Below are 24,048 nucleotides of genomic sequence, written 5' to 3' on the forward strand. Positions count from 1 at the left end.
GGAGCTCCGGCCCGGGCGCAGGGCAGGGGAACGTGGAGCCGACCAGGTTCTCCCCTGCGTGCCACTGACAAAGAAGCTCAAAAGCCGAAACAGAGTAAACAATGATGTCATTTATTTAAAATGTTTACTCCAAGAAATATATATATAAAAAAAATAAGACAATTACAGCACTAAACCAGGCACCTTCGACCAAACCACGACCTCCTCTTAGGTTCCCCTTCACTCTAAGCCTCCTCCTTCCCAATTCCTCCTGAGCTGGAAGGCACGGCCGACGCCCCCCTCAGCTCCAGTCATTCCGGTCACTCTGTCCCCTTCTCCTGGGGTGCAGGACCCACCCCCCGCAACTCCTCGTGCTGCAGGAGTTCCCCCAGCGGGAAGTCCGTTTTAAAACTCTAAGCCAAAAGGAGTGATTGTGGGAGGGAAAGGGCAGCTGCACCCCTTTCCTGCTCCAGTCCCTGGCACGGGCTCTAGCAGCGGCTGGTGGCGGGCTACAGACTGTTAGTCCACTGGAAGACCCGAGCCCCGCTTGGCTGAGGGCAGCTCCTGCTCCCAGCACTCGCTCAGCGACTGCACGGCCCCGGAAGGGGGAGCTGTGCAGGGCGGAGGGGGGGGGGGGGGGACAGGGAGCACAGACACCTAACCCGGCTCCGGGAGGGAGACTCGTCCAGGGAAACGGGGTCTGCGTGTGGGAGCTTGAGTTGGAGTCGGTGGCTTAGGGGTGATTTGGACAAACCGGGTCAGTTTAGCAGAAGCTCTGAAACGGCAGAAGCTTCTCCCCTGGACTATCGGCTGAACACAGGACAGCGGAGACGAGCGTGAGTCAGACTAAGTCTGGTCCCCTCACGTGCGGCCTCCCCACTGGCCAGAACAGAGACCGCCGCCATGACAAGCCCTGCTCAGGCAGAAGCCACTGCGAGGAGGACCGGGGGACAGGTAGGGGAAAAAAACCCAACTAGATCATTTTTGGCATTTTAACATCAAGACAGTGACAAATGGTAACAACAGCAAAGCAAAAAAGTAATAAAGAAAAAGGACCAATATTGAACTTTCCCATCCACCCAAGTCTCACACTGAAGTCCTACCCTTCTCCCCAGAAGCACCACAGAACTAAAACGTCTATTTAAAGCACCCAAACCAGTCCAGACCATCTCGGAACCAAGAGCGAGAGCTGTCGCCTCTCTTGGGTCCAAGCGAGAGGAGGGTTCCGGGAAAGGCACCTCGTAACGCACGCAGAGCAGCGGGACGCCGGGGGCGAGCTCGGGCAGAGGGCACTTGGCGGGCAGCCGGGCGGCGGCGGTCCCAGCATCTGCGCTGACACGCGGGGAAGGGGGACGTCGTCATCCCGACTATTTGGTACCACGGCCAAGCACACGGGACTGCAGAGCCGGGACGGCGGAACTGGAGCCCGAGTCTCGGAAGCAGACCGGGCTGTTCCAAGCCGGACCCAGGGGTGGGGGTGAGGGTCATAAAAACAGAAGCACAAGGCGATCAAGGCTGGTACGTAAGGGCTGGTCCTTCTTCGAAAGGACTCCAGAATGCACTTTTTTTACTGCTGGCTGATCAATCTCTGATGGCGAGTGCTGGCGGGGCGGCCCCAGCTCCTCACGGGAACCCTAGAGCTGGGTCCTGAACCAGGTACACTGTCCCATGACCGCACCCCCCTGACCCCCCCGCTGGCTCCACGGTCACCTGATTCTCGCTGGGACTTCGTTTACAGACAAAATAGATATAAATGGCTAAACACACGCCCCCAGCCCCCACCAGGGGGGAGACGGCAGGTTCTATTAAGGGTGCAGCCACAAGGCGGTGGGCGGGGCTCACGAGCAGCCGCAGGGAGAAGGGAACCACGGCCGGCCTCGGCCGGTCTGCAGGAAGAGGCGGGAAGGAAGCGACCTAGGTGCTCCCAAAGCACATGGGCGTGATTTCGGATAGAGACGGACCACCAGGGACCCTCTTTGCCAATAATGCCGCCAGCTCCCATAAGGGACGTTTTCTTCTGAGTCAACAGGGACTGCTGTCCCAGGCCGCACCCACTCGGACCACAATGCTGATTGCGACCGGAAAGGGGAGTTTCGAGAAGTATCCTCGGGAAGCAGGTGGAGAGAAACGTAAAAAAAAAAAAAAAAAAAAAAAAAAACCTAGGTTGCTCAAAGTTTCTGCCTCTTGTAGGAATGGTAAGTCAACTATGAGCAAATATTTTAATTAAACATCAAGAGAGGAAAAACACTTTGGAAAGCATACAGAAAAGGTAGTTGACGTTGAACCACTTATAAAACGGAACCTCAGGGAGTCTAACAAAAATGCACCTTCAGTCAACTTCCGCTTGTTTCAATGCCTCATCTGACTTCCCGTCCCAGTGCACGTGGGAATGACAGCTGCCGCGAGGTGTGGAGTGGGGGACTCCGGGCAATCAGAGGGTGCGGGGGTTATACTCTGGCAGTTTCTTGATCTTCTCCTTCTCCGTCTCGCTTTCATCTCTCGCTATCACCAGGGAGTGTGAGTAGCCCATGGCAACCTGGAGGGACAGATCAGGGTTGCGTGTGACACTGGGTTTGGGGCAGACAGGACACCAGCCAGCTGGGCAGGCAAACTGGGTCAGTACGGAAAACATGGAGGACGCGTGAAAACGCATAAAAACCCTTTACAAAAGTGACTAGTCTCGTGTGCCTGTCACCAACCCCCCTGCCGCCAGCGCCTCCCAGCTGCCTCAGGGAGGACATGGAGAGAGCTGACCAGGAGGGCCAACGGTCCGCAGGGACCAGCAGGGACACGCGGGTCCCGCCCTGTTTCCTCCGCCTCTCAGGACCACAACCCTGCCTCGTGGGGGGGCACACACACCCTGCCTGCGTCTTGGCAGGCAGAGCCGGCGGCCTGGCAGACCTATCGGCAGAGAAGGGGCCTCACCCCACCACCTGCCCCCAGCCCGAGGGTGTGCGGTCTCGGGGACAGCCTCGAAGCCGACGCCAGAAGGAGCCGGCCTGGAGCAGGTCCACCTGGGGCAGGGCCGGGGCCGGCGTCATCCAAGGGGAGGAGGACGACAAGGCCCGGCCAGCGTGCCTCTGTGCATGCTGTGGACGGCCGCCGCACATCGGGACACGGAGGCGGCGCACGCGGAGACCAGAAACACGGACGGTGAGGTGTGAACGGGCGCGTGTTCTCCCCGGCAGCGCGGCGGTCCCGGCTCACCTGCTCCGTGAAAATGCCATCCAGCGTCTTCACCTCCTGGGCTGCAGTGGAAGACTTGGGCTTGTGGTCCCCGTAGCCCTGGCGAGGTAAGCGGAGAAGGCGCTCACAACAGGTCTGGGGGTCACGGTGGCACGGGCCGGAGGGGGGACGACGGCCACCTGCTGACCGGAGCCAGAGCCTAGCGCCTCCCTGTGACTGGGCCCTGCTGCCCTCAGACACGAGGGGCCAGGCTGGGGGAGCAATATTCACCCCCAAAATGTGCTGCCAACACATGACTGTTTCTTCACTTGAGCAGGACACAGGCTCACCTGTAACCCCTGGGGATTTCTGTGGCAACAGGTACCTTTGGGGACGTCTCGCTGGTGATAAAACGCCATCGTGAGCCCAGGAAGAAACGGCCACCACTGCCCTTCAGGGCTACAAGGTCACAAGGAAGGCTGGCCGTCTACCTGCCCACCACCCGTTATCAGTGATGACGTCACCATAGCCTGACCAGGGACGAAAGGGGTTGGTCAGGGACTGCTGGGGGGAGGGGCCGGGGCAGGTCACAGGCAAGGAGGTGGGTGATTTCGATGCCGGCAGACCGCCCAGCTCAGCTCTAACCGAGGGACTCGCAGGGCAGGTGAGGAGGGACTGCCATACCCAGCCCCACATGCCCCCAGGCCCCACCCCGTGCCTCCCCCACAGTAAGTGCCCAGCTGTCTTCTCACCCCGAGAGGCGGCCCTGAGTCCCTCCCTTTCCCCTCCAGTTTTAAAGTTGATCCTCTGTCTGTGTTTCTGAAAGGCCCCTTCCCTAAGAACACCCCACCGAAACTGGGCCTGGTTCTCAGGCCCAACAGGGCCCCTCCGCAGCTGCCAGGTTCGGTGCCCAGGAAAAGGCACATCCAGCCCAGCCCAGCAGTCCTGGGGACCGCTCAAGGGGCCCCGCCCTTCTTCCCTCGTCTCCGTGCCGCCACCGGACTCTGTCCACCGGCCCCCGTCCGCAACAGGAGGAGACAGGCGGGGAGAGAGACGGACTGCGTTCCCAGCAGGACACACAGGAGCCGAGCCGAGGGTCAAACCACGGGCGGAACAGGTGGGCTGCTGGAGTGAGCCCCAGCCACGAGGTCCATCTGGGGGAGAAGCTAGGGCTGCCCAAGCAGCAGAACCTGAGCAGAGGCACGTGGCTGGGGAAGGCCAAGTGCATGTGAGAGACTGAGCACCAGTGTTAGCCGCTCAAGGAACTGAGGAAAAGCAGGGAACACACTTAAAACTTAATCAGGAAAAACAAGGTGTCCCCAGTGACCTAAGAGGCTGGCCGGACAGCACACCGTCCCGTGGACCGGCGGGGGCTGCTGACGGAGCTAAGAAGGCTCCGAAGACCCAGGGGAAGGCAGCAGACATGATGCACACCCAGCACGCGGTTTAAAATAAAAGGTCCCGCTGCTCTGCTCGCTCAGGCCCTCCCGGAGAGGGGGCGAGGGGGCCCCGGTCTTCCCTGTCACCCTCACGCCACACCCACAGATTACAAAACGCAGGGGACGTGGGACCCAATCCTTCCCAACCCCCGAGTCACAACATGGACACAAAGGACGTTCACAATTGCGGCTGGCCCTTGAACGACGTGGGGGGAGGGGGTTGGGGACCAGTCTACCCCAAAGCTGACAGTCTGCGTGTCAGCAGTCGGCCCCCTGCACACGCGGGTCCCGCCTGTGGGGTCACAACCCCTGACACAGGTCTGGGCCGTGCAGGTCAGCCGGCGGCAGCCGACTGAATGAATCTGCGTGCACGTGGACCTGCGCCGCCCAAGGGTCAACTGCGTCTGACGGCGCAGCGCGGAGGTGCTCAGAGGGCAGGGACTGTGGCGGGCCTTGACACAACAGGGAAAAGGGTTGTTTTCTCTGGTCCACGTATTTTCAGGGCTCGGTCTCAGTGAGCCCCGACTGGGCTGCCTCTTGGGGCGCAAGGGCCAGCTTACCAGCTCCCCGAAGGTCGGTGACGGGCCCCAGCTGATCGTGCTCTCGTCCGCGGCCACGATGATGCTGCTCTTCCTGCAAACAGCCAGAGGCGGTCAGCAGACGGCCGGCAGCCCGGGCCCTGGCCCCAACCCAGCCACCAGCTTGAGAACGTGGTGGGACGTGCTGGCTTCAAACCCAAGCGCGTCCATTCACGCTCCACCGTGCTCTCACTTCCTGGTAACACAGAGCAGGGGGCTGCTGGGCTTCCCCGGAACCCTCGGGGCCCCAAACTGCAGAGCCTCCCATGGGACCCCGACCCACCCACCTCACCTCTGCACAGGGTTCTAGGGCTCTTGGGGGGTGGGGGTGGGGTAGTCCCCTTTGAGTGAACACACTGGCAAAAGGACACGGAATCGGGACAACTTGGAGCTCCTTCCAAAGGGGGTGGAACCTCACAATTTTTGGGGCAGGACTAGAGGCTGCCGCAGATGAAAGCCACCCCCCCACTGATGCTGCCCCCCCCCCAACCTGGCCGGAACTCTTCAGCAAATGGATGTGACAATCACGGTCTCCGATTTCTCACCAGCGTGTCAGAGCTGCTAAAGCCCCCCACGTGTCCCCAAATGTAACTTTGAATGTGTAGCACAAGCAGAGCGCACCAAACGTCCGAGGAACAGACCCCTTCCAAGGGACTTTCCCTGGAGGCAGGGAATCGAGTCATCTGCTCCAGGACCTGCCGCCCCCCAACAAGCACAGCCCCTCCCCTCTAGGACTCGGGGTTCAGTCCACCCGCTGCTCTGATGGACAACAGAACCCTCTCAAGGGCAGGCCTCCCGGTGCATCCAACACCCCTGGGAAGGGGAATGGACGTCCTGCCCCCCAGGAGCCGCGGCCACATACCCACAAGCCAGGCTCCGGATTCTCCAGCCACAGAGGTCCTGCACGGCCTTCGGGTACATGGTGGACTCGCGGGACGTGTTGGTGGCCCCCCAGAAAAACAGACCGCCTGGAGAAAGACAATCACGGGCCCCCGTGAGCTGAGTTCGCACCTCCGGCAACAGGGGTGGGACCGCCACGCGAGACACCCGGCACCAGTGATAAAGTAGAGTTGTGCTCCCAGGGACACCGGGAAGCAGCCAACGAAATCAAGGCCCCGGGAACGGACGACAGCCGTGGCTCCCACGGGGCACCGGGGCACGCCTCTGCCACGGAGGGAGACCGCCTCACTCACCCACTTCGCTGACGGCGAAGGAGCAGGTGTAGCCGGCGTAGATCTGGGACGCCCCGCGCCCGGGGAAGTCGAACAGCTTCACCAGGCGGGGCACCATCTCGTCCTTCTGCTCGGCGTGGCCCAGCCGGCCGTAGCCGCCGAAGCCCCAGGAGAAGACGCGCTTCTGGGAGTCGAGGACCAGCTGCGGGAGAGACGACACAGGGTCGGGGACAGGCCTGCCGGCAGGAGGCGTGCCAGGCGGCCTCACTTCTGTTCCGGAGAGCCTGGTGCAGTGGCTAAGGGCGGAGGGCCCGAAACACGACAGAGACTGTGTCCCGTCACCTGCCTGCGCAGGTGGAGGAGGCGACAGGAACAAGAGCAACAGCAGCACGAGGACCGTGCCATTTACTGTGCCAGGGACACTATGTTTTGTTCGTATTTAAGCCACAAGTCTTTCCCTTCCCCCACCGGAAGGGGGCCACGTCTCCAGAGCAGACAGACACATCCACTTCCCGACGACACTGACCGAACTGCAGGAAGGGCCAGGCAGGCCTCCCGCCACAATTGTCTTTAGGCTCCTCAGCCCGTACGTGCAGGTGACCCCCCTGGTCCCTGGTGCAGCGAGCACACGGACGTTCCAACAATTCAAAATGTTCTTTTCTTCACAGCACCTTCGGTGTTGAACATCCAAATCACGTGAAACACAACCTATCAGGACAACCTGACGAGGCTGTTTCCAGACTTTGAACGACAGAAACCTCCCAGTCTGAGCTCCTGCGCACCAGACCGGGAGGGAGATGCCCAGGATGGAGCTGTGCCCGAGGTCCCCCAGCTGCATAGCAGCCCCCGGGGCACCAGCCTGGTCTCTGGACTCCCTGCCTCACGCTCTTTCAACAGAGCAAAGGGCCGACGCACGGGCATTCTCAGCAAAGCAGCTGCCAGCAGGCGGCTGAGATCAAGACTGTTTGTGTACAAAGTGCGTGGCCATCTATCTGAAGTAACCTCAAGGAAACCACTTTGATTGTTAAAAAACGATTCACGAAAACTAATCAGCACCTCCCTACAGGACACTGTCCACCCACCCGGAGGGACGCCAGGACGTTCTGCTGGACAGAAGCGAAGCAGGAAACGGCGTGTGAGCCCACCCCCAAACGTCCGCGTGCTCATCCATGCCTGCAGGGATCGGGAAGAAAGCTGCAGAGCCGGCTGGGTCACTGCAGCGTTCGCGCCCCCCCCCCGCGGAGAGCACTCTCAAGAGGCAGGAAGAAAGTGTCAGGGGCACTTGGGACTCACCGTGTGGTTAGCGCCACAGGCCACGTCCCGCACGACCACGTTGGGGACCGGCAGAATCTGCCCGTCCTTCGTCTTCTCGATGAAGATGGCCACGCGCCGGGGCACCAGCTCACAGTCGTACTCTATCCGCTGCGCCCGGGCGATGAACTTCCCATCCGAGTTGTGTCCTGTGGTGCCAGAGCCCGGGGTCAGCGGCAGCCACGGCCCAGGGCCCCTCTTGTCAACCCAGCAGCCGCCTTCTCCAAGCTGAGGCACAGCCCAGTCGGGGCCATGAAACCCGTTCGGTGGGTTGAAACCAGTTACTCGGTTGTTTTTAAAACGCACCGAGAAATACCCAAGGATGTGGTCTACAATAAGGGCCTTATTGTGCGTGTGTGTTTCTACATTCGGACTGGGCTGCAACATGAGTGCATTTCTCACCGTGGGCTGCCGGCTACGAAGGAGGAAGGTGCTGGTTCAGAGGAATGGTCTGTGTCCCTTTGGGGGCCTCAAGGAGCCCCTGAACAGGGGGATTGGGGCCAAGATGGTCCAAAGAGTTCGCCACACACCCCCAGACCTGTCTTTTTAGGCTTTACCAGTAACCCACATGGAGCATTATGGTTAGCAGAATAGTTAACTGGCACATTCCCGTCTTTGCCCTGCCTGCCCCGGTAGGTGCGCTGTGGTGGGGGATGGGGGGGTGGAGAGCTGGCGATACGCTTCTCTCCAAGGTCACATTCACGTTCCAGTTCCAGAAGGGAGAGCTCTGGATTGGACAATGAGATTGAAAACAGGTTTGCAAGCTGGCAACTGAAGAATAACGGAATAATTGACTTTACAGATACATAAAAGCCGATTCTATAGCTATAAAGCAGGGCAGTTTCTTAACACCTTCCAATGAGGACCGACTAGGAAGCGGGGGAGCTGTACGAAGCACGTAAACTGGCACACGGCAATGACGTCAGACGTTTACGTCGACTTCGCCGGGCTCCCCCTGGAGGAAAACCAACGGGCTGCGACAAGCCGCTTCTCTGCAGATCTGGGGCGGCTGCAGGCGGCGGTGTGGGGGGGCCACGCTCGGCTCCGGAAGGAGACCAGAACGCCCTTCTGGTGTTTGGCTCAGGGCTGGGGACCGCATGTGGGCCTGTGGCCATGGAAACGCTTTCCCCAACGGTCTCTGGCAACTCCCTGGCAACCAGCACTGAATGTGCGTAAGGGGCCGTTCTTTCTTATTCACGTCTGACTTGAGGTATATTTAGTTCCACCAAGTCACTGTTCCCTGAAGTCTAAGGCCAGCGAGACGCTCCCCCTTCTATTTATGCAGCCTTTCCATCCGCCTGCTGGGATGACGCGGAGCCCCAGCAACCCAGATGCGGGGGCGAGGACCCGAGCGGCATGCAGCAGGGAGCCAGCAGAGGGCGCCCACGCCTCGCCTCCCACTCAGAAGGGGCTGGGGGGTGGGGGGCGGGGGGTGGAGTGGGGAAGGAGCCAGGAAAGGGAAAAACACTTCGGCGTCAGATGGGAAAAGAAAATGGAGACCCTGTGAGATCAGAATGGAAAGACATCCTGAGAAGCGGCGTGGCCTGCCTCCCGGGCTTTCCATTTTCACTCAGTGAGCTAGCTGTCAGGTACGTGTTTTCAGGCGAGCACACTCCGTCTGGGGATAAAAACGGGACGGGCTCCCAGCTGCTCGCGCACGGGGCTCTGCAGGTGTGTCCCGCACACGATCGCCCAGGCCGGGCCTTCCAGAACAGCCCGAACCTCGCGTCCCTTCCTCCTTTTCCATAAAAGCCCATCTTTCAACATGGAACTAAATGAGGGTGGTTTGGTCCCCCCTTTCCCCCTTTGAAATCCTTGTACATATCCATGAACTCCCAAATCAGAATAAAGCATCTTCTGTCGGACCGGGGCCCTTGTTCTTTAGGGCGAGTCACTTTAACGAACAACAACCCCCCCCCACAGCCCTGTGAGTTAGGACTTGCTATTCCACCGACGGTGGATCCACTTAAGGGACCAGAGCCATTATCTGCGATCAATTACCCACATTCCTGACACGTGTGCAGCCCCACGCTGCCTCCTGGTTCTAAATATACAGTTAGATCACAGAGCTTTTAAAAAAAGATATACTTCCGTACCCAGCTGGCCGTATTCAGGACACCCAAAGGAATAGAGGTTTCCTTTGCAATCCATTATCATACTGAACTCGGCCCCACAGGCCATTTTGGTAATTGGCTGGCCGTTGTACATTATCTGAAAAGAAAAGACAGGACACTTTCAGACACGGGTTTAAAAGGTTGATTAAGAAGTCCCTACCTCTCTGGTTCGTGCTGAAACAATTACTGGGCTGCAAGAGAAATGTAATGGGCTCAACCGTTCTGAAGGCAAAAGCTTAGGATCTACGTAAAGAAACACCCTGGGGACCCGTACATTCCCACTGGAGTCAAGTTCAAAGCCAGGTAAGTAGCGGCCCAGGTCTCTGTGACTCTGACTCTCAGGACAGCCGGCACTGGGCCTCGCACAGCCCGGTGCCCCAGGAAGGCTGAGAAGTCCGCTGACTGGCGTGGGCGTAAGTGTGGGAGACAAGGGAAGCTCACCATCACAGCCCTCGAACCTCGCTCTAGTCACCAGCTCAGCCCCCCACGCTTCGAAGCAAAGCCTTTGTGTTACTGCCAACCAGTGAAACCATCCACTGGGCACTCTCCGTCACCTCTGCAGAGATACTTGGCCGACGGTCTGAACAAGGAACAGACTGGTTCACAACTAGAAGTCAGAAGCCAGCGAAGGCCTCGAGTAATTGCACATGGGATTTGAAAATGAGTCTCAGAGAGTGCTTAGAAAACGTGCTCTTTACTGCACCCCAGCCAAGTCTGGGAAAGCCCGTGACAAGTGGGGGGGACGAAGTGACAGTGGGGAGATCTGCACTGGACTGGGGGGGCGGGTGGAGACTCCGGGCCCTGTCCCCTGGGGCTTGCGTCTCTGGACACCCTGCCTGCCGTCCTGCTGAGGAGCACACGGCTGCTGCAACAGCGAGGCTTCAGAAATCCTTGAAACCACAGCCCAGCCCGGCCTCGGCCTCTTTTCGAGGCCAAGGAACCCGAGTCCCTCCATCATTAAACCACTCGTCAGCATTCTGCTGCCTGGTATTGGTTCAGGTTTTCGGTTTAAGTCCCACCCCTCTGACTCATTCCAGTTTGTGTGCCAGGCACCTGGCAGCAGGCAACTATTGGCTGATAAAGATGAGTGACAGCCATACGACATGTCCTCCTTTCTCTGGGACAGAACAGGCTTCAGACGAGGCCTCTGTAACAAGTTATTTCCTTCAGAAGGAAACTCGGCTTTGCGGGTATTTTTTCAACAGCAGACACGCATCACACCTGCTTTAGAGTCTACAGCACAGAGTTCCGCTCAAAGCATCTAGGCTCTGAAGGAGGAGTCAAGAGAAACCCACCCTCCCACCCAGGACAGGTGAGCACAACAGGCTGGCGGGGCGGGGCACGGTACCTGTGCGGGGCTCGGGACGGCGTCCGTCTGGTTGCCCAGGCCCAGCTGCCCCATCTTGTTCTCCCCAAACGCAAACACAGAGCCCGTTTCTGGAAGGAAAGAACGATACCAGAAAGGGAAAATAACGCTGAGGGCTCCGAACCAGACCTGGAATCAAAGGCTCCCAAATAATAAAAACAGCTCCTTTACCAGGAAGAACACAAGCGAGACGGTCTTTATTCCAAAAGGTGGTGGGTGGAGCGGTTGGCTCAGAGCAAAACCATTTCACAGGGCACAACCCTGGCCACCGCCACCGGTGGGTGAGGCCCCCTGCGCCTCCCAGAAGCACCCACCCGGGCTCTCTGGGGCATCTTTCTGATGGGGACCAAGGGTCACAGGGGCAACTCTGCCCCACCCCCCACCCAAAGAGGACCACCTGACCTCTCACCACAGCGACCATCACAGACACCAGCCATCCCTTACCCGTCAAGGCCAAGGTGTGGTTCCGCCCACAGGCTGCCGACACAATCACCTCGTGGCTGAGACCCTCAATGAGTCTGGGGGCTTCCACTCTCTTGGTGTCGCCGTGTCCAAGCTGCCCCTTCTCATTGCGACCTGCGGGGCAAGAGCAGGATGAAGTGGGGAGGACAGAGGTCGGCCAAGGTGGCCGCACAGGGTACGCAGAACGCCCCGCAAAGGCAGGTCTGGCCTCCCAGGTGCCCTCCCAACGGACAGCCAACTCGGGGCAGGGGGGCTCCAGCGTCTTCGGCGGCGGCTGGCCTTCTGAGGCCTGCCGAGTGGGACTGGGGGACCGGGGGCGATACTCCACAGGGGTGTCTCCGCCACGGCCATGTCTCCACGGCCTCAGTCAACTCCCCGGACCCCTTGGCTGGGGCGGCCGTGAGGACCACGCGAGCACCTCCCTTCGCTCTCTGCTCCCCGGAAAATGGGGGGACGCCCTGTTCGGCCTGATGTCACACACAAGTGGAAGTGCTCACGGAAACTCAGGCCCAATGCCTCAAGGCCCCACCTGACAGCTGTCCCCGCGCTACAAGGCGTGGTTTTAGACAGAGCCATTTCCATACCTGCCTCCCAGGTCTGACGACCTCCGTGCTCTGGGCACCTATCTACTGGAGCCCGTCTGGCTTCTGCCTGTCACTTCTCTTCCTTTTACCCGCCCTGTAAACAGAGCTCACCCCACAGGCCAACCCCGCCTCCTCGGGACCACCCTTCATGGGACCCCCAGCTGCGTGCGCCCCAGCGATGGACAGAGGCCAGGCCCGCGCTGAACACGAGCCCTCCCTCTGGAGCTGTGCTGGCTGTGGGGGGTCCAGCGGCAGGGAGACCCGAGGTGGTGACCCCGGACGCCAAGCCCCACGCAGCACACGGGCCCTCGGCAGAGCCCCTCAGCCCCACCGCAGACATGGAGAGTCGTGTGGGCCAGGTGGAGCCTGGGCACCCTTGAACCTCATTTTCCACACCGGCTGCAATGGCTCCAAACGAAACTACCCAGCGGGCCAGCGGCAGGTCAGGGAGGAAAACCGCACTTGCTACTCAATGATTCTGGAGACTCGGGGAGGTTTTACAGGGCCGCAAAGTCAGAGCGATTCAGGGAAGGGTGGTGGTAGCTCACGCCCATCCTCAACAATGAACTTGACCTTTAGGTCATGGGAAACAAGAGCAGAGCTACGAGGATGAGCGCCAGTCATCCTGGAGCGGGCTTGAGGAGGAAGTTACTGGCCGCCAGTTACCTTAGGAAAACCACATTTGGCCATGAACTTTGACCTCGGCCCCCCGGCAGGACGGGAAGACAGCAGCTGCTAACAGGGCTGCCCAAGCTCCCCGCAAAAGGCACCTCAAACACAAGACAAGTGCCGGATGGGGTTCGGGGCCCGACTGGCTATCAGGGGCGGACCCCCCCGGGAGGGACGTGTGGTAGAGCGCCAAGGCTCCCAGGTGGCGGGCAGGGCCCCTCACTTGGGGTGGCCACCCAGCAGCGGCCCCGTGACACCCCATTGGCACGTCGCCCCTCGCTGCTGGCAGCACGTCTGCTCACGGGGACACAGCTCTGCCCAGGGCCGGGGCAAGTGGACAGTCTACAGAGTCATTCCCTGCCCACAGGGTCAGCGGAGGGGACACTTTTAGAAGCACCACGTAAGGGAGATTCAGCAGAGAGACCGGGAAGGAGGTGTTTAAAGCGGCACACTGACACGGACCGCGCGCTCAGCGCTGGGACGCGAGGTGGGCGGGGCGCCAGCAGGGGGGAATGAAAACCGAGGCGACGCCGGCATGCGTCAGGAGACTGTGAAGCACAGATTTGGGCCAGACAGACTTGTTAGCTTTTTTTCAACCGAATGACGAAATTAGCAGTGCAGGGAGAACAGATGTTAATATAGTTGAACGTTGTTACAGCAGCGCAAAAGAAAAAGAAAAAAAAGAAAAGAAAGGAAAAAAAATGGTTCAAACAGACCCAGATAAAAATGCAGTCACATGAATTAAAAGCCAGCCACAGGACAGAAACAGGGGGCAGGGACGGAGGCCAGCACACCGGGGGAGGCCGTCCAGGGGCTGCCAGACGGGCTCGGGGAAGAACGGGGCCTCGTCGGTGTCTGGCCCCGGTGTGGCCCGGGAGGGGCGACGGGTGGCAATGTGTTCGAGCCCTCGCCGGGGGCCCTGAAGTGGAGCAGAGCGGCAGGGAGGCACTGAGTACCCAGGCGAGGACACCCAGCAGCAGGGAGAGCCAATTCACCTGGAAAAAGCACACCATCTGGGGACGCACAGCGAGAAAGGGACGGAAGAGGCCAGCGGCCACGCGGCCCGGTGCAGTCCCCAGAGGCAGAGACTGACTGCAGAGACGCAGGGGCCGCTGCCATGACGTGGCTGCTGTGCAAGTGGGTGGCACTTAACGTGGCAAGAACAGAGGTCTTGCGTCACTGTGTTGCAAAACAAGGAGGGAGGGGGAGGGAGGGGGACTGACTGTCTGCTGGGGCGACAGCAGGCCTGACACAGGAATTCAGCTGCAGACACCCCAGTACGGGGAGACGCAGATTCAGCCAGAATGGTCAGGAAGGGCTGCTTCAAGGAGGAGCGCCCAGAGATTCAGGGGCCGCGGGAAGACTAAACAGAGAAAGCAGTGGCGCAGCCGTAGGGTGCAGGCGAGGCCAGTGAGGAATCAGGAGGAGGAAACGGGCCGCGCACTGCGGGTCCCCGCGGCGGAGAACGCGCAGAGGGGACGTCAGCCCCGCGGGCGCCCGGCTGCAGGAGTCACCGCAGCACTCGGCCGGCTCGTACTCACCCCAGCTCCACAGCTTCCCTTCCGTGGTGATGAGGAGGCTGTGGGCAGCGCACGACCCCGAAACCACCGTCCGCACCCGGACCCCCGACAGGCACCCATATCTGTGGGGTCCCCACAGGTTCTGACCGAGATTGCGGTAGGCAGCTGCAAAGAGAAGAATGCAGATCTAACACCCGCAGTGACAAGCACGTGAAGAGCACGCCCAAGCGTCACCAGGCACCCAGGGTCCACTCTCCCACGGTACAACTGCAGGGGGCCCTGGGGTGCCACCTGAGAAGTCAGCACCTCCAGCACTCTGCCCTTTGCTCCTGAGCTGGTGCAGACCTGGCCGGTGGCCAACATGGGCACCGTGGACGCACATGTAGCGGCCACTGAGCATGCCCACCTGCAGCCCCGTGGGGTGGGGGCCGACCCAGAAGAGCCGGCAGTGGACCTGGTGTCTCCCTCGCTTTTCCCGCTGCCCCAGCAGCCATGCTGCAGCCGGAAGGCCCTCGGCGCGACTCTGAGCATCCCACCCCTCCACCCCAGCCTGCCCTCCTTGCAGCCTCCCAGGCCCCCTGCTCCCCGCCAAACCCACCTCCCACCGTGGGCTTGCTCCCTTCTTGGGGGTCCCTTTGTGTTGGCCAGGTCACGACCCCTGGCCTTTGCCCACGTATTCACTTCCCTGGAGAACCCTTCCCTGCCACCTGCTTATTCTGCAAACCTCGGGTCAAGCACCCCCTCCTCTGGGGAAGCCCTCCCCGCCACATCCCCTTGAACTCATCACTCCCCACACACCAGCGCCCTGGGAGTCCTGCCACAGACAGCACTTACCCCACTGAACTCATGTGCCTTCCCACTCTGCACCGGCCACTGGGGCCTCGCCAGCGCCTGGCACACGGGAAGCACTGTCAGTAACACTGCCGGGCGTGTGGGAGGGATGAAGAGCGAGCTACCCCCTGCAAAATCCCCACTTCACACTGGCGTGGCCAGTGTTTTGCTCAGTGTTTTCAACCTGGGACTCTGGAGGACAGAAACTTGACCTCGTCCGGGGGCCTCTGGTGACTGTTACGAAATGCTAGCCCCTGCCAAACCAACCATGTCAGGTTGGTCCGGACACGGGGACTGAGGGAAAGGCTGATTTCTCCACCAGGCTCCTGGCGCCACAGGAAAGTATCTGTGCAATTGTTCAGTGTCAGGCCCCGCCCTGCCTGCGCCCCACCAGCAGAGGGCGCCATTCGTGCCCTCTCGCTTGGGAGCAAGAACTCCAACTCACAACGTCACACAGCGACAGCCCTGAGCTTCACCTGAACACACTCCCCTCCTACTAAAAGGGGCAAAGAAAAACCAGCGATGCCCGGGGGGGGGCTGGAACAAACCAGAGAGGACAGCCTTCACGGGTCACCCTAAAGCTCGCAGAGAACCCCACGGCTTGTGTTCCCTGAAGGCACAGCAAAGGGTGGCACGGCACCAAAACCCAAGTGCATGCGCCGTGTGTCACCTTCGTCAAGGACACAGCACTGGGGGGACCACCATGGAGAAGCCACGGGGGCCATAGCTGACCCAGTCTGGCCGAGGAACCCTGGGTGGCAGCGACCCGAGTCCCAGGAAGTGGCCGGCGGTCATGAACTCCCGAAGGTCCCCAGGCCTGGCCCCAAGCAGAGAGGGAGGGGGCAGGCATCCCCGTGGCGATCCTGAGAACGAGCTCAGCTCCCTGCCGCTGACTTGACAAGAGATCCACGGCACCGCGTCCCCGGGGGCTCTCCCTGTCCCCACGGAGGGCAGGACACGGGACGAGTGGGCTGAGGGGCAAAACTGCCCCTCCCTCCAGGCCTGGCACCCGTGGGAAAACAAGTCCTACCTCCCCTTCCTTTCCGTCTACTAGCAAGGTTTCAGCAGACTGAAAAATACCTTAAAATGCTTTTTAAATAAAAAACAAAACAAAACTACATCAAACTTCCCTCAGAAGGAAGGAAACCGGGCAAGCAGAACTGGGAGGAAGACAGAAAGTGCTTGCTCGTCGACGAGCCCAGCGAGGGCGGAGTCCCCTCCCTGAGAGCACGGGAGCCGTCTGCAACCCACACGGCGGCTTCCCGACCTCCCGCGCCTCGTCCTGCACCCGCAGGCGGCAACCCGGGCTCTGCCGCCCGCATCCCACCGGAGCTTACTCCCCCTCTCCGGGCCGAGTGTCTGCAACTGGGAGTGGGCCACCAGCGTGAAGAACGTGAGAAAAGATGCCACTCGTGCCCAGGACCGGCAGACTTCGGTCACCCCACATCAGGACAGATTTCCTCGGGGGACACCAACAGCGAGGGGCACTTGGGCCCCAAGTCTGGGCACTTTCCACGGCAGGAGAAAATGGCTCAGACCCACGGCTGGTTCAGCCGGACCCCGAGCGAGCACCCAGACTCCTGCGTCTTCGTGGAATGAGATGATCTCCACGTCTCGAGGCACCAGGCTGCCAGGGTGCAAACACCTGCTCCCTGGGCAATGCCGTAAAGAAGGACTTTGGGACTCTCTCCAAATGAAATTAAGGAGCCATAAAACGTGGCACTGCGCCAGCCTCGCCTCTCTGCGCCGGGCTGGTATTCTCCCGGGGAAAGAGACCCCTTTTCTAAAAGCGGCGTTTGGGGACCAATGCTCCTTCTCAGGGCTTCTCCGCGCCCTCCACTCGACTCTCAAACCGGCTCCTGCAACACCTCGGCAGCTTGCAAAGAAACGTGGACTCTTCCGGAAGTTCTAACAGTGTGACATGTGACAAATGTCCAGGACGTTCTGATATCCCACGGGAGCAGCTTCATTTCAATAAAAGCAAGTGCCGTGAGAAGGAGGATGGGGAAAAGCTGTCGATGTTTTATTTGAGGCTGTTATTCATATTTTTCTGTTTCTTCTTAAGGGAATTTGTTTTTTTAAAAGCAGAACTGTGAGGTGGGGCTCACAGAAGACCAGGGTTCGAATCTAGTCCCATCCCCAGAGTGGCTGTGTGGCCTCGGGAAAGTGACCTGGCCTCTCTGAACATTCTTGTAAACGAAGAGACCACTTACCTGGCGGATGGTCACCAAACTACAGCAAACACCTAGGGAGGCACGCAAGAAATAGTAGCTTCTCGCATTTTTAGAACTGCTTCTCCTACCTTGCTGTTTAGGCACTTCTTTCCGACCAATCAAGTCCCAGTTGGTGGCCCCAAATATCAAAAGCTGCCCTTTGCATTTAGACCCTTCAAGTTTCTGCAGAGACAAGAGAGAGGGGGGAGAGGGATTACTCCAATGCTGCTTCCAGCTTCCCGAGTCTGCCCAACAACGGCAGGAAACAAGAACAAGCCACTGTCAACACTGCCGCCAGTGGACAGAAGCCCAGGCGGCTCATCACCTGGCCAGCCCACGTCGGTGCGCCAACCCCAACGCTGCCCCAGGCTCGCCCAGGCTCCTGGCCATCCTTTCATTTCTCTTTCGAGTGTCTTCTGCAAAACTCAGAGCCAAGAGACATCCCCCATGCACGGAGCCCAGTGGCACCCCCTCCCCCCTCCTCTGCACGGCGGCTGCCCTGGCGGGACGCTTTGGCAATAGGGTGCGTCCTTTGTAAGGTGAACACGTCTTCACTTCACTATCAAGGGTTCCATCTCCTGGGGACCTCTGTGTGACCCAAACCTGGCGTCGCTGGCGCCCCCCACAGTACGGGTCCCGCCGTGCTCGCCTGGCTCGGCCAGTTTCTGTGGCTGGGAGCTGGTCTGTCTACAGGACGCCGCTGGCAGTCGGCGTGCGAAGCGGGGACACACAGCCAGGGACGGAGAGGGACTTGGCTGCACCTGAATAATTGAGAGGACGGCCTCTGTCGGGGGCCAGTCCATCCCTCCAGAACCCAGACTCGGGTTACTTGAACAGGAGCCCAGTTTCCCCTGCTTATCTATCTCCCCTTCTTTGTTTGACCGGCAGGCCCAGCTGGCACGCTCTGCTGCAGACGAATGGCAGCCAGTGGGTTCTGTCGAGGTCCCCGTGGGACGAGTGGCCCCGAGGCTCTGCCGTGTCACTGACTTGCTCTCTCCAGTTCCCCAGGGCTGCATGGAGGGGGCAGCAGACACAGGAAGGAACAAAGGCACCCTGGGATGAGCTGTCTGTCAGGCCAGAGACCAGCGGGAAGGGGCCCCAGGAGGACAGCCGCAGGCCCGGCAGTCCCCCCCCAACCCCCTCCCCCCCTGCTGAGGTGGGCAGAAGGCTCCCAGGTGCCATGTGCAGCATTCACTGTTAACCACGCGACACCGAGATGCCGTCACCGCAGCAAACAGTCCGCCAGGCGGTCGGCCGCTGGACCAGCAGCTCCACCACTGCCAGAACTCGCTGCCAGTGCCCTGGGCAGGAGCAGGAGCAGGAGCAGGTAGGGTCTCTCCTCTCTGCAACCTGGAGATGCCACATCTGCATCAGTGGTCAAGGGCTTGTGGACACCGGCAAGCCAGCTAAGCATTTACACAAACACCCAACCTCTCTGACACTAGGTGTTTCTGGGAAACCTCGGTAAGCTGAGTCTGCAGCGGGGACAGTGGTCTGATTCCTAGGGAGGGTGTGACCTGTTATCTCGCTCAGGTTCCGGTGTCCTGGGCCTTAGCTCCTCACACCTGGCGGGGGGGGGGGGGGGGGGGGGGGTGACTCCTCAGTGCTATTTTATCTGCGCACCCGTTTGCTGCAAACTACTTAACTCTCACTCCTCCGAAATTTGATCCTCCCCTCTACCTTCTATGAAATAAAAGACCAGAGTAAAGAGAGCCACTAGTGCCCCTGAAATCACAGCCCAAGTCCCTCTCTGTCAGAACTGCCCCGGCCCCAGGTCGCAGAGACCCCGGGTGCCTGGCGGATCTATCCAGACGCCCTGCGGCAATGAGACCCTCAAGGCTGTGAGACCCTCCCAGGTGGGACCCAGCCTTTACTTGACGCGCCAAGAGATTCTTGCTGGATAAACTCGAGTGTCTGTGACACGGCATGTGCCTAAAGGCGAGAGAAGCCGGAAGAAGTCTCCCCAGCAGGACGAATGAAGGTCCCCTCACCTTGCTGCCGCCTCCCGACAACCCCAGTCACGTAAGCTGGGCAGAGATGAGCCACCCCAGCAGAAGAAAGCACTAACTTCTTCAGTCAACACAATGGGGTTTCTAGTCCCCCACAATGATCCAAAGCAAGTTCTGAATCATTGCCCAAGTATAAGAAGCATGTTTATGAGCCTGAACCTTTAACTTGTATCCACTTAGAAGGCTGCTGCTCTGGGCAGAGGGGAGACCGTTCACAGAAATAGCAACAACGACAAATTCCCTAATGGGCTTTCAACTCAGACAGACTTTAAGCTCGGTATATTTATTTGGCCCTTTCAGATGGGAGATGTGTCTCAGGGTCCACAAAACCTCAGCCACCCAACACTGGAAAAACTACAAAGACCTGGACAGCTCGTGGCACTCGCCCGTTTTCTAGGACCGAGCCCAGGCTGCTCGCTTGCTTTACCTACAAGGTCACTAAGTTCAGAGGACACTGGGACTCATCAACCCCAGGCCACCCGAGTGTGCTCATGTGACAGAGCCACCACAAACCCCAGGACCCTGGAGAGGGCATTTTCTGAGACTGAGGTAAGAGTGTTTGATGGAAGTGCACACGGTTTACTCCAGGCAGCCCTGCTCCCCAACCATCCAAGTGCCTGGGGCTCCCCTCTCACAAGGGCAGCTCCTGCAGCTCTGGGCCTGACCGAAGGCATGGGCGTCAGATAAGCTCCTGGCAACTGCGCCCTCACTAAGCTCCTCCACGCAGCCCTGAACTGTGGCAGGGCTTGCGAATGTCTCGGTAAAAGCGTCTTTCTGAGACAGGCCAGGGACCGCTGTCAGCCTGGGGCAGCAGGCAGGGTCCCCCAGGGCCCCTTAAGAGGCAGAGACCTTGCTTCTCCTTTGGAATCCAGGAAGCTGCAGCCAGGGATTCTGGGCAGAAGGGTCGGTCATACAGGAGCGGGGCAGTGCTGACCCAGATCTGTGGGAAGGCAATGAAGCAGCACAGGCCTGGCCTTGACCCTGGACAAAACTCAATGGATGCCAATAAAAACTTCTAACTCGGTGTACGCACTTCCACGAGGCATAAAAAAAGTACTCGTTGAAACTTCAACTTCAGTTTCCTGAGACCAGGACGGCGTTCTGACCAGTGCAAAGGAAATTGCTTAACAGCCCCTTTGTTTTTTAAGGGGGCATGGGAAGGGACGTATACATATGGATAGATGTATAACTTAAAAGACACAAGAAGTAAATGTAAAGCCACCTTAAGCTGTACTGGACAGCTGTGTCTCCCAGTCAGACTAGTAGCAGTGCCATTCCCATCAGACCCGCAGCTTGCGCACCTGCCGGTGGGGAGCCTGGAGCCCCTTTGCTCTCTCTGTGTGTGACTCTCTTCTCGGGTGAATCCCAGCATTGGGTAAGAGCCTCACTTCCTGACAACAAGACTCAGTGCTCTCCCAGGGCGACTGTCCCCTCCCAGGAGAGAGAGCACAGCGGAGGCGGGGCGCACCTGCCCTTTCTGTTCAGGGATCTAGCCCCACCACACAGTGACCGCAGGGCAGATGCCTGGAGCCTCACGCTGTGGACCGTGCTGGTCCAAGGAGAACAGTTCCTCAGTTCCTGTGCTCAGTGTCTCAAGACACTGGCCATCTCCCTAGCGCTGGTCTAGTCCCCACCCTAGATAAGACATTTCGGTGGCACGGGCTCCCCTTCCACCCCGCTCCTCTCTCTGGGGTGGCGATCCTTTGACTGCGAGGGCAGTCGGCCAGCATTTTCACAGGAGCAGAGTGTGCAGGGGCGTGAGGATGGCATCAGAAAACACCTGGGCCCATGTGGAAACCCAGCCCCACGTGATCTCGGGCTGGGCTCTTAAAACTCTTGTGCCCCAGTTTCCTCATCTATAAGCGGATGGAGAAATGCATGATTTTTAAGCATTTAAACATTGCCAGCGTTCCTCTGGAGGAAAGCTCTCTGATGCTGTTAGCCGTTCCACACCCTTCAGGGAGAGAACCAGACCTCTCCAGAGGTCAGATTCTAGAACCTAAGTGGAAGTTCTTACTCTCTTGGGATCACATGAGAATCTGGTGAAAGCTCTGACCCTCTCCTAAACACTCATCCCACACTGAACTTGCAGCTTTGGAGGATCACAGAACCCAGGTTAAGACTTTTGGCTCTGCAGGGGTTTGAGGCACGTAAGTTGAGATGGTCACGATCTTAAGATCCAACTGTTCTGAGTAAATACAAGTCCACTTAGGACATGGGAGATGCTTCTTGCCTGGGCTTGGGCGGGGGGGCGTGTAGGGTGCTACAGAGCTCTCACCTAGCACCCACACCTTCAGACCTTAAGCTGTTAACAAAGCCCAAACACCTCTCAGCCGGGGGCTTCTCGATCTCCAGTGGGGAGGACTCTCCGGAGCATGCGCCCTCGCACCCCGCGCTGGCGCCGGCCGCCCCCGTCTCCCCGGCGGCGCGAGACAGTGCAGGGCTGTAAGGGGCATGCGCGGCAGCCGCCAGGCCCCGCCCCCCCGGGGCTCCGGAGCCGAGGCGGCGGGAACCTCAAAGCCTCGGCGCAAACCGCCGCTCCCCGCAGCGCGCGGGAGACCCCGTCCCCTGCAGCACCTGGGTGGACCGCTGGCACAGGAGACCAGGGGAGGCCAAGGGCACAGGGCGTCACGCCCCGTGTGTGCACCCCCTGCTCCGGCCCAAGACAACTTGCACAAGTCTCCCTTCCCGGAGTGGGAGGGGGAGGGGAGGAGGCAGTAGGCTCGAGCGGCGCCGGGGGCGGGGCCATGACCCCCTAGGGCGGGCGGGCGCGGGCTCCGGACGCCCCTCCCCCGCCGGGGGCCGGGGGAACGCGCCCCTCGGATCAACTGCCGCGCGGGCTGGCGACGCGGGGTCGGATAGGCCGCCGACCGCGCCTGTCTCTGGCCCGCGCCCTTTTGTTGTGCAGCGGCGATGATGATTCAGCCCGCGGCCTGTGCCGGCCCCACCACCCCGGGCCAGGACGCGCGCTGTGGCGCGCTACGGGCCTCAACCCCCTGCCCTCAGGCCCCGCACTCACGACGCGCTCCTTGGTGTGCTCCGGCTCGGTGATGACCACCGCTGCGCCGCCCGCTTTGGTCGCCGCCGGCCGGGCCGCGCGCTTGCCCCCACCAGGTGCCCCGTCGAGATCTAGGCCGTCCTCGTCGCCGCTGCTCCCACCACCACTGCTACTGCTGCACCGCTCGGGCCGTTCGCGCTTCCTGCCGGCCGGGCCGCCGCGCTTCCTGGGCCCGGCGCGGGCCGTGCCGTTGCCGGAGCTCGGCTCCTCCCAAGCCGCCGCCGCCTTCTTCCTGGGCATGGTCGCGCTGGAGGAGACACGGGGCAGCGGCGCACAATGGACGGGTTATAAACTGCGCGGGGGGAGGGGAGCGCAGCGGAGCCACCGGCCTCCACTTCCTCCCCTGCCCTCCCCAAAGTGGCGGCCGCGGGGTGGGCGGAGAGGGGGTGAGCCGAGAGGAAATCGCGCCCCTCCCGGGCCCGGCGCGCCTCCTCCGGGGAATCCCGCACGGTGGCCCAGGTCCCCAAATGCAATCCGCTGAGAGAAAGAAAAAAAAAATGGAGACCCTGGCCCATCCTCAAGTTAGGTTTGCCTACATCGCATCACAATTGCAGCCTGGTCCTCAAAAAAGTAAAGGGAAAGAAAAAGAAGCCTCCGCTCCCGTATGTCCTAATTAGAGAAGGCTCCAGGACACTTTCAAGATCCTTCTTTGGCAGCTCCGATGGTGAATGGGCTCCCCTCTCCCCAGTCACCCCACCTGCTGCTTTTGTCTAAGCGCCCCCTCCCCAAGCTCGCTCAGTTAAATGTTATTCTCTCCGCGCCACCAACCCCCACCCCAAGTCCCGAATTCCGCCCCAGCCTGGGGGTTCCGACCTCCAGCTCTAATTATCTGAATCCCTCTGGGTGGGCTGCCCCCGACGAGCGGGGGTCGGGGGGGCAAATGAAGCAGGCCCCCGACCCCAAACACCTGCTCGCACAGACACGAAAAATAAAAACTTTAATGGTGCCCAACTCTCCCGGTTCTTTCCCGAAGGTGAGGCCGAGCCGATCACTCGGACCCCGGCTAGAAAGTGCCCTGCTCCGCGGCTACTTTCCCCCCAGCGTCCCTGCGCTTTCGCCTTTTTTTTTTTTTTATTGATTTTGAACAATGGGATCTCTGTCTGTCTCGGATTAAACCACGTGGATCCGCCTTCCTTCCCCTTTTTATTCATTCAGTCCCCCAACCCCCCTTCCTCAGGTTGGGTTTTTTTTTTTTACCTTTTTTCCTTTAAAAAAAAAAAAAAAGGAAAAAAAAAACTTTCCCAGATCCCGCAAACTGATCATTGCCGATTTTGATTTTCAGTCCCTACCTGGAGTGATGAGAATCCGGAAAGAAAAAGGAAGAGGAGAAACTAAAAGGCGGACCCAAGGGCTTCCCCCCCGTCCCACCCCCCGCCCAGCCCAGATGAGGGCTCCAACCCACTCACCAGATACACTTAAAATGTAAATACAGGCTTCCAGAACAAATGCTACAACACAAAACAGAAACACTTGTGCGGCCGGGTGGCAAGCGATCGCGCGGCTGGCCCGGCAGCGCGGGTCCCGGGGCGCGCGCGCCCCCTGCCGGCTGGCGGACCCCCGCGGCGGCCCGGCCCGCAC

At 59.9% G+C, this 24,048-nt stretch overlaps 1 protein-coding gene across 2 annotated transcripts; it reads right to left on the reverse strand.

The window, feature by feature from the left end:
* Window positions 1-95: 95 nt before the first annotated feature.
* RCC2 (regulator of chromosome condensation 2) lies at window positions 96-24,025 on the reverse strand. 2 transcript variants are annotated; one of them, XM_028512494.2, is made up of 13 exons: window positions 23,877-24,025; window positions 22,432-22,717; window positions 17,493-17,586; window positions 14,381-14,524; window positions 11,569-11,700; window positions 11,107-11,195; window positions 9,741-9,855; window positions 7,627-7,793; window positions 6,355-6,535; window positions 6,024-6,129; window positions 5,144-5,216; window positions 3,187-3,264; window positions 96-2,515 (listed from the first exon to the last, which is right to left on the reverse strand). In XM_028512494.2, exons 2-13 carry the CDS (start codon window positions 22,708-22,710, stop codon window positions 2,411-2,413), a joined length of 1,563 nt encoding a protein of 520 aa, XP_028368295.1. In that variant the 5' UTR covers window positions 22,711-22,717; window positions 23,877-24,025; the 3' UTR covers window positions 96-2,410. The 2 variants fall into 2 exon arrangements, with proteins under 2 accessions (XP_028368295.1, XP_035881280.1); XM_036025387.1 differs by lacking the exon at window positions 23,877-24,025 and adding an exon at window positions 23,284-23,512.
* Window positions 24,026-24,048: the final 23 nt, after the last annotated feature.

This window comes from Phyllostomus discolor, chromosome 5, assembly GCF_004126475.2.
Source record: "Phyllostomus discolor isolate MPI-MPIP mPhyDis1 chromosome 5, mPhyDis1.pri.v3, whole genome shotgun sequence".
Taxonomy (NCBI): domain Eukaryota; kingdom Metazoa; phylum Chordata; class Mammalia; order Chiroptera; family Phyllostomidae; genus Phyllostomus; species Phyllostomus discolor.